Source organism: Meles meles, chromosome 4, assembly GCF_922984935.1.
Source record: "Meles meles chromosome 4, mMelMel3.1 paternal haplotype, whole genome shotgun sequence".
NCBI classification, from domain to species: domain Eukaryota; kingdom Metazoa; phylum Chordata; class Mammalia; order Carnivora; family Mustelidae; genus Meles; species Meles meles.
In genome coordinates this window covers 87,277,723-87,295,496 of record NC_060069.1, presented here as the reverse complement: position 1 = coordinate 87,295,496, position 17,774 = coordinate 87,277,723, and the positions used below count along the sequence as shown (strand labels likewise).

The 17,774-nt window shown below is 40.1% G+C and overlaps 2 protein-coding genes across 3 annotated transcripts in view; one reads left to right on the top strand and one right to left on the bottom strand.

Moving 5' to 3' along the window:
* Positions 1-2,714: 2,714 nt before the first annotated feature.
* Positions 2,715-3,451, top strand: LOC123940398 (kinetochore protein Spc25-like). The gene has a single exon (XM_046003184.1). The coding sequence runs from the start codon at positions 2,756-2,758 to the stop codon at positions 3,434-3,436; it is 681 nt and encodes a 226-aa protein (XP_045859140.1). The 5' UTR covers positions 2,715-2,755; the 3' UTR covers positions 3,437-3,451.
* A 1,001-nt stretch (positions 3,452-4,452) lies between these two features.
* Positions 4,453-17,774, bottom strand: part of WWTR1 (WW domain containing transcription regulator 1) — a 138,600-nt gene continuing 125,278 nt past the window's right edge. For both annotated transcript variants that reach the window (XM_046002664.1, XM_046002665.1), the window contains exons 5-7: positions 13,739-13,872; positions 12,471-12,583; positions 4,453-7,889 (exon numbers count right to left, since the gene is read on the bottom strand). In XM_046002664.1, coding sequence (XP_045858620.1) covers positions 7,705-7,889; positions 12,471-12,583; positions 13,739-13,872 — 432 coding nt within the window. In that variant the 3' untranslated portion in view covers positions 4,453-7,704. The remainder of the gene's footprint in view (positions 7,890-12,470; positions 12,584-13,738; positions 13,873-17,774) is intronic.

Here is a 17,774-nt window from a genome sequence, read left to right as displayed (position 1 = left end):
GAGAGAGATCACAAGTAGGCAGAGAGGCAGGCAGAGAGAGAGAGAGGGAAGCAGGCTCCCTGCCGAGCAGAGAGCCCGATGCGGGACTCGATCCCAGGACCCTGAGATCATGACCTGAGCCGAAGGCAGCGGCTTAAACCACTGAGCCACCCAGGCGCCTATACATTTTCAATTCATATCCTTGGCCCATATTTCTATGGGACTGTTTCGCTCATTAACACGCGAGTTTATTGTATATTCCGGATACTTGCTTAGGTCTGGTTCTCAGAAGCAGACCCTGATACAAGGACTCATGTGCAACTGATTTACTAAAGAAGAGCTATTTAAGAAAGGGTTTTTCGGGGCACCTGGGTGGCTCAGTGGGTTAAGCCTCTGCCTTCAGCTCGGGTCGTGATCCCAGGGTCCTGGGATCGAGCCCCGCATCGGGCTCTCTGCTCAGTGGGGAACCTGCTTCCTCTCTCTCTGCCTGTCTCTCTGCCTGCTTGTGATCTCTGTCTGTCAAATAAGTTAAAAGAAAAAAAAAAAGGGTTTTTCAAGGAATTGAGTATTTGCAAGGGAAATTGGTAAGAGAGTGGGGGAAACAAGACAGGAAAATGGAGCAAACAGAGCGAGAGTGTGTCTCAGGCCAAGTCCTGTAGAAGGCAGTCTCTGTCTGGTCCCCCCAGGGACTTTGAAATAAATGCCAGTTACATACCCACCCGTTGCTGGCTAAAGGTCATGTTGTAGAATGTAAATTCCTAGGCATCTAGCTCTCTGCACGTGTGGGAGCAACGTAACTGTGATCCTTTTTAAAAAGGAGTCACAGGTGTCGGCTGTTGGAAGCAAAAACACACCAGGGTGGGAGATGGGGTGCACAAAACAGAAAAGAGAATCTAAGGTGATCTGGGTGGGGAACTGACATCACCCACTATAAATAACGCTATTATGAAAGTATCAATTTCACTATTAACTCAAGAAATACAAACGGGAAAAAAAAAGAAATACAGGCTGTAACAGGAAGATATTTCTACCTATACAGACTTAAGAGTTAGTCAAAAGTTCTAACCACACACACACACACACACACACACCCGTAGCTGTGTGAGGTGATCATTTTGTGGTAATCACTGTGCAGGATATACATACGTAGAATCACTACACCATCCACCTTAAACTTACACAGTGTGTCTGTATCTTGATAAAGCTGGAAGAAAAACAAAAACAAGACACTTATTTGTATTATATTTATTGATAGGAAATACATCTTTCATCCAATTTTCGAACTTCATATATTGTACTTATCTTCCCAAATATTTTATAGAATGTACAATGAGAGGGGAAAAAAACTCCAAATGTTCATGTTTATTCAAATCAGGTTTGATTATTTATGGTTTTGAAACCGCACGTTTGTAGGAAAATTTCTCAATCTTCAAAACGAAAGAGGCAATATTCAGCTCCAGATTGGCAATGGTGAGACAGACCTTTGCATCTGTTGTTACTGGAAATATAAAATGGTACAGTCCTTTCTAAAATATTTTGACAGGATCTATCAAAATTTGAGATTGCATGATGTCATGATTCCCTTCCTAGGAATTTATCCTCCAGCCATATTCACATGAGACTAGGCTGGTTACTGCAGCACTATTATAAAGGCAACATACTAAAAAGAATCCACTGGTTTGTAATAGGGGACATCCGTACAAAATAATATTAAAAATAATCCAGTATATAACTATGTATACTGTATGGCATGGAAAGATGCCCGTAAGATACTGGACGTATTTATTGCTTGCTGTATAACCTTGTGCAAAAGATTTAACAACTTAAATCCTTCATCTATAAAGTAAGGATAATATTGAAATGTTAGGGTCACTATGCAGATTAAATTAGATAATACCTATCAAGTGTTTTTGCATAGTGCTTGGCACATAGTAAATGATCAGTAACTATTAGTAGTATCATTATTATCAAGAGAAAAAATGAAAGCTTGAGAATAGCATATTTCATTATTTTTCTTCTGTTAAAAAAGTCCAACTTATTCTACAGGGGAGAAAAAAAAGATGCTCAGCATCACTCATCATCGGGGAAATGCAAATCACAGCCACAACGAGCTATCACCTCACACCTGTCAGAACGGCTGAAATCAACAACACAAACTAAGTGTTGGTGAGGATGTGGAGAAAAAGGGACCCTTGTGCGCTGTTGATGGGAACGGCACAGCCACTGTGGGTAACGGTATGGAGGTTCTTCAAAAAATAAAAAATAGAACTACCCTAGGATCCAGTAATCCCACTACTGGATATTTACCCAAAGAATATGAAAACACTAACTTGAAAAGATATGGGCACCCGTATATTTACTGTAGCATTACTTGCAATAGCCCAATTATGGAGCAGCCCAAGTGTCCATTCACAGATGAAATGGATAAAGAAACGGGGGTACACACACAGAACAGACTACTACTCAGCCATAAAAAAGAAAGAAATCTTACCGTTTGCTATGTGGAGCAAGAGAGTATAATGCGAAGTGAAATAAGACAGAGACAAATACCATATGATTTCACTTATATGTGGAATTTAAGAAACAAAACAAAGAAAAAAAAGAGACAAAAAACAGACTCTTAACTATGGAGAACAAACTGATGGATACGAGGGAGGTGGGCGAGGGGATGAAGGAAGTAAGTGATGGCGATTAAGAGTACACCTACCGCGGCTTGGTTCCGGAAACTCGGTTTTTCTCAAATTGGTTCAGGTCTTTTGTGGCTTTTTCTCCCAAAATGATAGAGGACGAACTCGCACTGTTTGATAAAAGCATAAATGAGTTTTGGAATAAATTCAAAAGCACTGTCAATGACACTTCCTGTCAGATGGTGGGACTAAGAGATACCTACAAAGACTCCATCAAAGCATGTGCAGAAAAGCTGTCTGTGAAATTAAAGGAAGAAGAACGAATGGTTGAGATGTTTTTGGAGTATCAAAATCAGATCTGTAGGCAGAATAACGTCATTCAGGAAAAAAAAGTTAACTTGTTAAGGTTGATTGCTGGAATAAAAGACAAAAAGCAGGAACTGGAAGTACTGACCTCAAACATTCAGGATCTTAAGGAGGAATATGCTAAGAAGAAGGAAACTATTTCTGCTGCTAACAAAGCTAATGAAGAGAGGTTGAAAAGACTACAGAAATCTGCAGATTTATATAAAGATCGACTTGGACTAGAAATTCGTAAAATTTATGGTGATAAATTGCAGTTTATATTCACTAATATTGACCCTAAGCATCCTGAGAACCCATTTATGTTTTCCCTCCACCTAAATGAAGCCAGGGAGTATGAAGTATCAGATAGTTCTCCTCATCTTGAGTGCCTGACAGAATTCCAAGAGAATGTAAGGAAGACCAACAATTTCTCGGCTTTTCTTGCCAATGTTCGGAAAGCTTTTACTGCTATGGTTTATAACTGATGTATGAATAGTATATAAAAACTGTTTATTTTTCTTCCCTGTTGTGTATCTCTTTTTTTCTTATCACTGTGTATCTCTTTTAAAAAGAATTCTCATTATCCATTGTTTGCCTATAATTCTTTTGTATTTCTCTAACATTTCTATGTGGTATATTTCTTTAAATTGTTTTAAATAAAATCTTAAGAAAAAAAAAAAAAAAGAGTACACCTACCGCGATGAGCGCCGAGTAAGGTCTGAGCAAGGTAGAGAATTGCCGAATCACTACATTGCACACCTGAAACAAATTGAACACTGTACATTAACTATCCTGGAATTTTTAAAAAAAGTATTAAAAAAAAAAAGAAGGATGCATGAGACTTAAGGCTCTGGAATGTTGGTAAGCTGTTCCCACCAGCATCTCTTCTGTTGTTGTGTTCCTGCTTGAAAATACTCTTTTCCTGAGTGCTCTCACCTAATGTTTCTGTGGAGTGAGAAAGATATTACAACAGTGAGAATCAAGGGACTCAAGGGACAGAGAATATATACTGTCACAAGCCCACACTCAGAATGAACAATAAGCTCTTCTTAGTTTTGGTAACAAGAAGCCATGCTATAACGTTAGCAACACAGAAAAGACTGAGGATCCTACAGTTCTGACATCTCTATCAAATATCAAATATCTATGAAATCTGAGTATCTATCAAATCTGTGAGGGTGTTGGAAGGACAGTGTGATTTTAAAAATAAATTATATATATAAGATGTAAGTTATACGTGCAAGATGTAAATTATATATATATACACACTACAAAAACAACAACAAACTCAGTGGGCTGCTTCAAACAAAGGGGAAACCAGGATATTCGGCGAATATTTAGAATATTGAAGACCAGACATTTGAGCCAAAACAATGTTGGCCTACAAAATTTTCCTTCTTTCATTGTCTGCCAGGAGAGTTACATAAGCCCTTCTTCGGTACCACCCAAAGCCTTGAGTAAAAGGAACACACACAAATAATGGAAAGACAAAGGCTCCAAGTGGAAATTCAATTGTATTTATTTTTCTTATACAGAATCAGAGAAGTAAAAACCAGTACCAAACTCCAGGTAAAATGGTTTGATAGGATTGATTTGGCTGCATACCTTCTGCAGGCAGAGCTTTCTAAATTACAAATAAACACACATATGTCATATTACAAAACGTAGAAGTAAATTTTTTAAAAAGTTAAAGTATGAGCACATAAATGATGTAGTGTATTAGGGAAACAGTCTCTGTCAATCGCCCATTTTCCCAATCAAATTAATCTACAATTTCTTTTTTAAACAGCTTATTTTTTTTTCATAAAAGTTGTATTTTCAGAAGTTACTTTCTAATTATGTCATAAGAACACAACTTAATTAGAGCAACACTTCTCTCACCTTCTTCTACAGAGAGCTTTTCCACGACACTGGGGTCAACGGCACCCCCACCCCCCACACAAAATGTCTTACTTTGTCTCCCTTGCTCCCACATGCTGGACAGTCAGTGAAAGAAATGGCATCTTACATTCCAAATATGCTGGTGAAACACTAACAATTACTTGGACTTAGTAGAATTGCCAACACGTTTTGACAATGTATTTACTTCAAGAAAATGTGTTCTATCAGGATATCGATACCTTGGGAATTAGGTTTCCATTTCAATTTTTAATATGTCTTTCCCGTGGCAAAGTTATTGGATGAAATGCTGAAATTTGCTGAGTTAGGGCTGAAAAGATGGGATATCCTGGCAGTTCTTTTACAATGAAAAATATAAATAGCACCTTATCATGAATTCTGCAGGGGTCTTAACACTTACAATAATAGAAAAAAGCCTTTAAAAAGTTCTTACGTTTAGATTTCTAGCTTTAGTGTTCTTTAACAAAGGCCATATTTTACGGCCTTAGAAACAACAAAAAAATTACATCTGGCTTTGTCCATTTTAGTAAACATGTAGTCATGGTTCATATTTCATTCTGGAAAAATTTTTGTTACGTTCGTTAATGTATGTTCCAGCTAATTTCACGAAAAAAAAAATTCTTCTAGTGTCTTCTAATGCCACAAGCTTACTAGGAAATTACTTCTAAAAATTGATAATACAAATTACCGATGTTTTAACTACTTTAAAAAAGAGGGGTATCTGTTTCTTTTACACATAATAACCCGAAAAGGAGTCTATAAAAATATTTTTAAAAAATACAGTAACACTGCTCAGTTTTGTTAGGTCCCTTGTTTTTTGTTTTTTGTTTTTCTTAGAAAGAATGTACAACTCTTTTTGCAATGATTGCTCACAAAAGAGAAAAAGAGATAGTGCTCCCTTCAATTTAGTAGCGAACACAAACATCTACCCCGCTCTCTCTGAGCGCTTAGAGAGAGAAAAGCAATCTGAACATAAACCATGGGTCCTCCAGGAAAAAGAAATCACTTCATTGTTTTGGAAGCAACAGCAGGCCCATGCTCTTGTCCACAGACATGCTCAGCATCAGCCTGGACAGGGCCACGTAGCCCTGACCCTCCTACGCCCCCATAAAGTGCACCAAAGCCCTTTCTTCTACAACAGAGTCTTCTGGTAATAAAAGCTGTAGTAGAAAATTGTTGCTTTGTTCTTTTGGGCACCTCTCCTAGCATCCTGCTCGTCTAGCTTTTGGGGTACTCTAACTTGTCAGTTTCCACTTCCCCAACTAGTATCCTTCCACTGTCTACCGTGACTTCACTACTTCATCTCTGCCCTTTTCACTTGCCTTCTTTCCAACCAGATAGAATGCATGCTGCCTGTCTCTATTCTCATAGATGGAAAATGATCTTATTTAAGATCCCCAACAGATAAGCCCCCTTGGGAATTGAAGGTTCCTCTCAGAGACCTGAATTATTAATGTCTTTCCAAAAAAGGTATTAAATTCATAGATTATAAATAATGTCAGTTCAAAATATTCAACGATTGAGGACTTCATGGCAATGTAGGCAGAGCACATGCCGGGTGAACCTGATGCTCTCTCTCAGTCCTTAAAAGCTAATAAAAAATGTTTTTGGTTACACAAGAGGTATTGAGTACATATTTCATGCCTTTTTATACCAACTGTAGCAAACAGGGTTAGGATAATATACTGAGGAATCCATTTTACTGAATTCAGAAACACAAGTCTCCACCATACACCCTTCAGAGGGTTTTACTGTTTTTTTTTTTTAACACGTCAGTCAGAGATCTGCTTCATCCTTCAAACAGTTTCATAGATAAGATTCTTTTAAGCACTTGAGATCTGGAAAGCAAAACTGATAAGGCTTCAGCATTTAAAAAGCAACAGTTTCTCTGCTGTGTGCTGTCGGGTTGAAAGCTAGGTCGTCCTGATGTTTTCAGAACGGTTGCAAAAGACAAAAAAATACAGTCACCGCTGATTTATCAAAAACATTTGACTGCCCTTTGTCATCAGCTACAAAATTATAGTGCTTTATAAAATAAACATCAAATTCTAAGCTGCAATTAAAAAAATCCAACTTGTAATTTAAAAAAAAAAAGGTTTTGTTTAATAAATGCTCGTAATTAGTACCAAACTGGTCTCTTTCATAAGATCTGTAGGGTAGGAACTGTGACTCACGGTCCCTGCTCCTCTCCTGCTGGAAGGACGAGTTGTCTACACGCTACGCAGTAAAGTCATGATGAAGGACCAACTACAAGAGGACCGCGTGTGCCTTTGCAGATACAGAGTAAAAAGAACCATCAGAACCAGCATGGATTCAAAACTACATTGTATTCCATACAGCAGACATGTACTATCCATACAATGATTTTTAAAGCTCGAGTTAAGTTTTTTTTTTTTTAAAGCATTCAGTACTACTGTTATCAACACAGTTTTTGAAACCATGAATCAGCTCTAATTTTGTGTACATTTCCTGGACCGAGCCCGCCTGTCACAAGTCACTGCCTGTGGTCAGTTTTTTTTTATGGTTTATAATCAATCTGATGCATAAATTTCAACTAACACCCATTAAGCTTAGTCATGGGGCGGCAGAGAGAAAAAGAGAGAAGCAATTCTCCACCCTCGGCTCTGCAGAAGAACGACACAGAGCCCCTGACGGGAACGCAGGCCTGCGGAAACCGAAAGGAGAACACTTAACTGTTTAACTTAAGTTACTGTTAACCAAATCCAGGCAATGATGAAAGGAGGGAGCAGGGAGTCATGGAGTACACCTGTGGACTGACTCTGCTCCATTGCTTTTTGCCAAGAGGCCCAGGAAATGTCAGGTCACAGCTGCATCCAAGTTACAATGGTAGCGATTACAGCCAGGTTAGAAAGGGCTCGCTTTTGTTCAGCGCGGACTCCACATCATTGAAGAGGGGGATCAGATCTTCAGATTCCAAAGTTCCTAGGTCCACATTTGTTCCCGGGAGACAATCGAGAAAATCAGGGAAGCGGGTCTGCTGAGGATTGATGTTCATGGCTGTCTGTCCTGCGTTGTCCCCTAGAACAGAACAGAAGGTGGCCATGGTCATTCCGTTTGTTAAGCTCTCGAGAAGTTAACCCAATGCTCACCTCCATTGCCACCAGGCTTCCATGTAAACGAAGATTCTACTGCTGCCGGTCTAAAATAGTTCAGTGCTCTGAAAAATTTCAGCTACCACGGTCCCGAAACTGAGCTGGTGATGCTCACTCGTAGGAGATGCGGAGATGCTGGGTGAACCTTTCTTTGTCTTGGGTAGACAGGGCCCAGATAAGGGCCCACAATGGATAAGCCCAGGAGACAGCAAAGCAGCACAGGAAGGCTGCGATCTGCGCCTTCCCATGACAGCTGCATGAAGAGCTGCTTTGTCAAAGAGAGTCCCTCCCTGTAAAAATGCCTTATCACCCAGCTATACTCTAAGGATTTCAATGTGAAGCTTAGATCTACCCATGTCCTCCCTCTTTTTATGTTCAAAGATAGTAGTGAGGAGTTTCCTTTAACCTTGTTACTAAAAAGCTGGTTACAGGGGCACCTGGGTGGCTCAGTCGTTGGGTGTCTGCCTTTACCTGGGGTCATGATCCCAGGGTCCTGGGATCGAGCCCCGCATCGGGCTCTCTGCTCAGCAGGAAGCCTGCTTCTACCTCTCCCACCCACTCTGCTTGTGTTCCCTCTCTCCCTGTGTCTATGTCAAATACATAAATTAAATCTTTAACAACAACAACAAAAACCTGTCTTTATTGATGGTTCTCGGGATCATTTTCAAAGTATTTTATAAAGGGAATTCTGCAGAACACCCCCCCAACACACACACACACACCTGGCACCCCACAGCTATCTACTTTTCTTATAATGCGTACGAGTCACAGTGCACATGAGCACTGAAGGTTCAAAGAAGTCTTGCTGTAAAGAGATCTGTTTTCTTTTGTTGAGGCTGCTATTACCTCAACCCATTTAATCATTCAATCCTATTCTGGCAGAACCTATAGCCTAATGGAACTGGAGTCTACAGAACACAGCTGAGAACACACCGTTCCAGGAAAATGAGACGTCTGGGATAGGACATGAAGAACACATGTTCTTTATGAACAATAGTGGACGAGAAAACAAACTGACCTTTGTGCCCGTGGACTGGGCTCTTTAGCCGTGTGACCTTAGACACACATAATTTGTCTGACCCTCCGTGTCTCCATTGAAATTGGGATTATAGGTACCTTCTTCACACACTGGAGCGAAGTACCCTATAACGTCTGCCACACATACAATAAATGTTGATTGTGCTCAGAGAAAGAAAAACCTAGGAACTCGTTGATTACCCAATATCAGAACAACTGATTAATTCAAACAGCCCTGATCAATTTTCTGAAGGTTTAAAATATACCTCAGAGGGTGCCTGGGTGACTCAGTTGGTTGAGCAACTGCCTTCAGCTCAGGTCATTATCCTGGACTCCTGGGATCCCGCCCGCATCCATCCGGCTCCCTGCTCAGCAGGGGGTCTGCTCCTCCTTCTTACCTTCCCTCTCTCATGTTTGCTCTCTCTCACATCAATAAATAAAATCTTAAAAATATATATACACCTCAGAGACAGAAGCATTGGTAACTAAGGCCAGCTTCCACCCTAGAATCATTTCTAAAAAGCTTGTTAAATTAGCTTTTGTGTTTTAGAAGTATGGTAGCCTTCCTGAAATTTTGCACAGAAATATCATTATTCTGAGCAAAACCGAGAAAATTCATTTTAACCAAATGCATTTTTCCAAAGAGAAAAATTACATCTTTCCAAGTGATGAGGGAAACATAATCAAACTTGCATTTGGTGATAGCAAAGCTTAATGGCTCTTCTGTAACCTATATAAATGAGTGACTCTTGGCAATATTTTAGAGGATTTTCATTGCAAAAGGCAGTAATTTGGGAAATTTTTATCAAGTTCGACATGACCTCAACATCAAATCTGACAAGTTCGATGTGATCAAAACATCGAATTTGATATTGTAGGAAACAGCATCAAACAGAACAGGAAATCCTAAATAACTTTTACTACCCACTAGAATGTAACAGGCGGAAATGAGGCTGAATGAAAGTATCTGCCCAGGAAAACTATCCAATCTAAAGTGCTGGGTGTCTTTTTCCCTCATCTCTAGTTAGCACCATTCATCTCTACTGATATCTACTAATAACTCAAGAACACTTTTTTTTTTTAAGCCAAACAAAATCTATTTTAAAGAATTTCTCTTATCCTTTCTCCTCAGACATGGAAAGCATGAGGAGGCTAGTTCTAAGATTCTTTGTTTAGGTTAACAATCTTAAAATACCTCTCTTTGGATCAACTTTGTAATCACATAGTGATCTTTTCTGCCTTTAACAGTTTTATCCATTAAAAAGGGGCACCTGGGTGGCTCAGTGGATTAAGCCGCTGCCTTCGGCTCGGGTCATGATCTCAGGGTTCTGGGATCGAGTCCCGCATCGGGCTCTCTGCTCTGCAGGGAGCCTGCTTCCTCCTCTCTCTCTGCCTGCCTCTCTGCCTACTTGTGATCTCTCTCTCTGTCAAATAAATAAATAAAATCTTTAAAAAAAAAAAAAAGGAGAGAGAAAAACCAGACAATTCTTAAAAGAGTATGATTATTGCAGAATATTCTGGAAGAGTGGTTGATTTCCCCACCTTTGCTCCTGCTATTCCCTTGATTCTATTCCACACCATATCCAGCTGTTGTTTCTATGTGTGATTTGCAAAGGGAGTGTGCTTGGCTGGCTTGTTTCCATTCAGCATGTGGTCAGTGAATCTCATAGACTTTTCTAGCCACACTGGAGCTGTGCCCACCCCTCGCTTTTCCTCATCTTATTACTGTACTACTTTTCTTTCCTTAGGAAGGTTCATGCCTACTTCCTAGAAAGACCTTCACAGACAGGACCCTAGACTCCACGAGCTGACACTCACTTAACCAGGTTAACTTGGAAGCCTAGCATTTATCAAGTTCAATTTGTCCATGACTTCAGCCTCTCAGAAGAGGGGGAAGAGAACTTTTGGGCCAAGCTATGTGATCTCATAACTCCCCACAACTTCATGAAGTAAGCATGTTACTCCCACTTACAGGTGAGAAATCCAAGGCCTTGGCATGTTCTAGCACTTTCCCAAAGTCACTACCAAGAAGTGGAGAAACAGAGATTCAATTTAGGCTGCCTGTCTACAAAGGCTATGTTCTTTCCAGAATACCACTTAATTCCACACTCTGGCTTCAAAATATTCCCTACTTTGAAGCCTTTTTTAAAAAGTCATAGGGAAGCCTGCGTGGCTCAGTTGATTAAGTGTCTGCCTTAAGCTCAGGTCATGAACCCAGTGTCCTGGGATCAAATCCCACACGGGGCTTCGTGCTCAGTGGGGAGCCTGCTTCTACCTCTTCCTCTGTTGCACACCCTTCTTGTGCTCTCTCTGACAAACAAATAAAATCTTAAAAAAAAAAAAAAAGCCACAGAACAGAATCCATCTTTTTTTTTTCTTTAACGGTCAGACTTAGATTTAGATCTCCTGAATTTTTTTTAATTTAACTTTTGTTTTTTATCTTTACTGGCTTCCCAGTGTTTAAAAGATGAAAGCAAACAATCATTAAATATAGGAAGGAGCTACTTCATAAGGCTGTTCCAAAGAGGACAAAATAAATCTCACACCAAAAAATAAAGAGAGAGATGAAAAAAGTGAGGGGGGCAGGAGGGAGGGAGAAAACTGAAGTAATAAATCGACGAATAACAAAACAAATGCTTCAGACTATTCTCGTGTGACTCCTCACAAGACAGTCTGTGCTATCCTCTAAACACAAGGATGACGACCTGCAGAGAGACCTCAAGGCAGCTGCTCCGACCGACGGCACTCCTAAGACGCCCGGCTGACTCCAACTCTGGTCTGACAGTGGTCTGGCTTCAGAGACTATGACACAGATGACCGTCATCTAAGAACACAGCATAACGAACACAGGCACTGTGCACAACGGCAATGCGGAAAGAAATTCTTTTTTTTTTTTTTTTTAAGAAAAAATACTGATTCTTCTCTTTAATTGCTGAAGGAGGACATCGTTACCATGTTGGGACCTGGAGATGACAATTTAGAATCTTCTGAGTGGCTTAACTTTCCAAATGGCCCTGCCAATTGCTTCCCAAATGCAGCTAATAACATGAGAAAAATGGCATGTGGGAAGCACTATAAGCCAGTCCCATTTCTCAAGAGGAAAAGCGGCCCATACATTACAACTGAAGGGAGAACAGCAAAAATATTCCACTGGGGAAGAAAGGCAGAGCAGACAGCGGCATTAATCCAACTGTGAGCAAGGGCTGTACGATGCAGGACAAAGGAAAGAGAGAGAGAGAGAGAGAAGGAAGGGCGGGCGGGGGAAGAAAGAATTTAAAATCCTGTGCCTGTACGTAAAACTGTATTTTGTATAAACAAAGGAGAGAGGACTAGAATTTAATAGTAGTGCCTGAGGCTTGGGTGGCTTTTCAGCTGTCCTTTCTGTTATTGTTGGGATAAAGTGTTTCTGGTTGGACTTAGAATGGAGATGACCGAAGGGACGATGCAAAAGGGCAAACACATGGCAAGGACTTGCAGGCTCTGCTCCCACCTGTGTCCATCTCGTCCACGTTGCTGAGGAAGTCCTCCGGCGTCGTCGGGACACTGTAGCAGCCTAACCCCAGGCCGCTGTCAGTGCTCTGCTCCCTCGAATGGTAGGGCCCTCTGGGGAGCAAAGCATGGGGAGACTTCAGTGCGAGCCCACACCAAGAATTCCCAAATCAAAAGAGTCATGAAACCCCTAACCTAGTCTACTTCTGTCACGCTGCCCAACCTTCCAGGGAATGGAGGGAGGCCGAATTTGCACCTCCCTTTCATTTTCCGACATGCACACCGATGTCAGCGAAATGAAAAGACTAGGCAAATAAAACCGGCCAGTCACAGTAAATGGATGCTGATTTTCTTTTTATCTCAAAATAATAATTTGAACACTGTGCTGCATATAGACTATGATACCATTTATGTAAATTTTTAAAAAAGAAAACAGTGTTGAATATTGCTTATGAATGCACACATTAACAAGCAATAGGAAATTTAAAAAGATGTGTGATGGACACACACCAATTTCTGAACAGTGGCTCCAGGGAGGGAAAAGAACAGATATCAATGGTGGTAGGGATGGTGTAATACTTAAAAATGGTATAATACTTTTTAAAAAAATGGTATAATACTTTTTTAAAAAAGTAAGATCTAGGGATCTAGGTGTTGGATACCTGGATAAATCTTACGTTATTCTTTATATTTTTCTGTGTATTTGTAATACTTCTAAATAAACAATTTAAAAATTCCCTTTCTTCATTATTTCAGTTACTGCTTGTTTTTAACCTCTCTTTCTGTTTTTACTAACTTCCATAATCGGATGTGTTTGTTTGCTACAAGCCTCTGCAAGGGCAGAAAAGACACAGGAAACAGACAACTGTCCTTTATTTGTGTTTAAAAAGCTACAATTAAGGTTTGACTACTTCTACTCATGAGCATATTTCTGGCTAAATTATTTTTTCCTTCTTGCTCATATGTTTCATATTTTAAAAACATTGTCTCTTTGTGCTAATTACATTTTTTACTGTAAAACCATTTTAGACCCACAGAGAAGATGTGAAAAGAGTAGAGTCTCCGTGCACAGTTCACCCAGCTTCCCCAAGGACATCTTACACAACCATAGCACAATTACCAGCACCAGGAAATGGACAGCTTCCCTTGATCCCCACCCCAACCTCCCAGCTCCCCACCTTTCCCCAACATAAACAAAGACCCATTATACTGTAAGCCATGTAATAAATAAAGCAAAAATAAGTCAGTCACTCCAAAATGTTAACTTACCCATTGAGGAAAGGATCAGAGCTATTATTAGTGATGGATCTCATGTCTGGGGTCATGGTTGGCGGGTTGACAGCAGCCTGAACGGTGGCCAGAGTCTCAGCTTCCATGGGGAGCTGTCTACAGAGGGCGGCTTCCTACAGAAATATGACAGAGGGAGAGGCAAGTTATTCACTCATTGTCACAAGGATCGGAGCAAAGTATATTTCACATGAAAGCTTTTCACCAAACACAAAGCACTTCATGTGTGTTCCTAATCAGTCAAAATCATCGGGAAATCATTACTGTTATTTCTCCGGAGAAAGCCTCCCAGGCATAAGTCACTTTCTGACATTCACCAAGTTAATGAGAAGCTCAGCTAGTATCTATCTCAGGACACTTACGTGGGGACTGTCCCACCCATCCAAGTGTTTAAATACCCCAGTCACGTAGAGGTGTCAAGACACTTTCTCAAAGACAAAGCTATTTTTATTCCAGGTGCTCAGACCAAATCTAAATCAATCAAAGCAGTTGAACTCCTTTGGCCTAGCAAGTACATTCTGGTCTTTGCCACTAACAGGCCCATAAAGTTGGGAGTTACAGAGTCAGGCTCTCCATCAAATCATAGCTGGCAGTTCTATGTCAACAGCCAGGAGAACAAAACAACCCGTGAACAAGTTTGTCAGTCCATTGGTTTTTCTATTCCACTAGTCATCTAGCTGACCTGACTCAAATGGCTGAAGGGTGGGGAACCATGCAGAGCCAATCCAAATCCCACTAACAACAAACTGATAGCATATGGATTTCATCAGCGAAAATTAGAACGCTAGAATTATTTTGTTTTGGCTGGCATGACTTTGCCAGAGAGGCAATCCAAAAGGTTATGAATCTGACTGCAATCACTTTCTCTAGGTAAAACCTCCAGGGAGTCTCTCCCATTTTGACAAACAGGAGCAGACATCAAACTCCTTTCAAATTTGCTGCTCTTTCCAAAGAATACTTTTATATGTTTATACTTGCATCCAAAACCAAAGTTAGGCCCTTCCTATATTTATGCCTATCAGTTTCCCACTTTTCAGCCTGAAGTCATTGGTCTTCCCATCCCTCAAACCCCAAAACCATGGCTACAACGGCAAACAGAATATTTAGGCCATTTAAATTACGGTATCTCTGTTAGATCTCTTCCAGCCCTAACATGCTATGATTTTAGAGAGTAACTGCTGTCTAGACAGGTCTAGTGAAGTCATTGGCAATAAAAACTTTCGGTTACTAGAGTTCATTGTACTGTTATGAGCAGTTATGGTAGCATGACTCTTACAAAACGTGAGACACCTGATTGATATGAAACTGCATTGTTAATTAATATTTAAATAAACATCCTGTCTAGGAAGGGCTTCTGGCTCACTTTTCTTCATCCAGGTTGCAAATAACCAAAACACCTAACGAATTTTCTTCAGTTACCCATAAAAAGCAAAAAACACCAACAACTAAGGGATATTTTCTGACAGATGTTTTTATATGGCAGGCAGTATGCATTAGAAACCTTATTCTCCAACCAAAGCTCACCTGAAGGCCTCCAACAGAAGAACCACAGGGATGGAACCAGTGGGAGAAGACTAAAGTCCACCAAGAACACTCACATACACAAACCACAGTCTGAAAACATCTAGTCAATGATATAATTTCTAGTTCTTTATAAACTGTAACTGCACAGATCCTTTGGGCAATAACCTTCATAACATAAAAAAATCAACTTCAGCTATTGCAATTCATTTTATAACCATTCTAAATAAATGTGGGGTTTACCCCTAAACCGATGCTCTTTTTTGGTTGTTTCCTTTATTTTTTAAAATTTATTTAAATTCAATTAATTAATATGTGGTGCGTTATTAGTTTCAGAGGTAGAGGTCTGTGATTCATCAGTCTTATATAATACCCAGTGCTCATTACATCAGTGCCCTCCCCAATGTTCATCACCCAGTTACCCCATCCCTCTACCCCCTCCCCCATCAACCCTCAGTTTGATTCCTATGATTAAGAGTCTCTTATGGTTTATCTCCCTCTCTGATCTTGTCTTATTCTTCCCTCCCCTCCTCTATACTCCCCTAAACAGATGCTCTTTTAAACATCAAGTTGAAGATATTGCTGCATTTCCTTATATCTGACAAAATTTTCTCACCATTAAATCTTTTTTTTTTAAGATTTTATTTACTTACTTGACAGACAGAGATCACAAGTATGAAGAAAGGCAGGCAGAGAGAGAGAGGAGGAAGCAGGCTCCCCGCAGAGCAGAGAGCCCGATGCGGGGCTCGATCCCAGAACCCTGAGATCATGACCTGAGCCGAAGGCAGAGGCTTTGACCCACTGAGCCACCCAGGCACCCCTCTCACCATTAAGTCCTAAGAATACTAGTTGAATTTCTAATATTCAGGTAGTCTGAATTTAAATATAATTAACAATTATTTCTGGAACTTCACTGTATATATATATATATATATATATATATACACACACTGTATGTATATATATATGCATATATATACACATAATATATATTAATTTTTTGTCATCTATAATAACATGTAAGATGAAAGTAAAATGTTAAAAATTATAAGAAAAAATATCAGAACCTAGCTATAAAATATATAGTTCTAAACTTTTGTTTTCATTTAAATTACTCCTGGCAGGGACGCCTGGCTGGCTCAGTGGATTAAGCCGCTGCCTTCGGCTCAGGTCATGATCTCAGGGTCCTGGGATCGAGCCCCACATCGGGCTCTCTGCTCCGCAGGGAGCCGGCTTCCTCCTCTCTCTCTGCCTACCTCTCTGCCTACTTGTAATCTCTCTGTCAAATAAATAAAATAAAATTTAAAAAAATAAAAAAAAATTACTCCTATATTTCAAATAGATACAACATGGATTTTTTTTTTAAGATTTTATTTATTTATTTGACAGAGAGAGATACAGAGAGAGAGGGAACACAAGCCCGGGAGCAGGAGAGGGAGAAGCAGGCTTCTTGTCAAGCAGGGAGCCCTATGTGGGCCTCGATCCCAGGACCCTGGGATCATGACCTGAGCCAAAGGCATCCACTTGACGACTGAGCCACCCAGGCGCCCAATACAACATATATTTTTAAGAGAAATCTTGTGGTGGTTAAATATATAAATAAAATTCAAAAGGCTAGAAAAACCAAAGTTGAAAGACCCTATATCAGACTGGGGAAAATGTTCCACTGTGCCATCTCCCAATTCACATCTGTTCCCGCTACTGTTACTTTAAAGATAACTGAAGTTCCGTTCCTCAGCATCGTTATTTCCCCAACTCTTTTGAAGGCTCCGTGTCATCAAAGAAGCAATCCTCTGTTCCGCCTGTAGGGGGCTCACATTATCATGTTCCCTTTTAAGGACTAACAAACAAGAAGATACAGAGGGTGTTGAATGTACCTAAATAATAACTTTGAAATATAAATCAGACTAGTGTGAGTTAGGAAATTATCACAGGGGGCGACACTCTCTTCAAGATTATTCTTGAGCTACAAGTCATTCCACACAGCCGCCAACATGAAGATCTTGTTGGCTCCCCAGCTACAGTCATCTGGATGGTGGCCCACAAAGCTCTATGTGACAGCCCTGTCCACTTCCCCTCCTGTGTCTCTGATATGCTCCCCTCACTCACCCCCTTCTCCCTGCTTTTCCCACTGCCAGCATCTGCGCAAGTGTTTTCTCTGCTCGCAACATACCCCTCCGGATCTTCCCAAAGTTCATACCCATTTAATGTCTGCATCCTACAAATACTATCTCTTCAGCAATTGCATTAAATTTTCTTCACAGCAACTTAAGTATTTCTGTCTTTCCCATTAGAATGTTAGAAATTTCCACAAAGCAAGAAATCATCTTTGTCATGTTCACAACTAAATCCTCGCTGCCTATAACACTCTAGACATACAGTAGGTACTCAACAAATATTTGCTCAATGAATAAATGAAAAATATTACTGGAATTCAAATGGGAATATTTTAAATGGTGATTAGCAATAAAAGAAAAAATACACTAAGAACATTCAA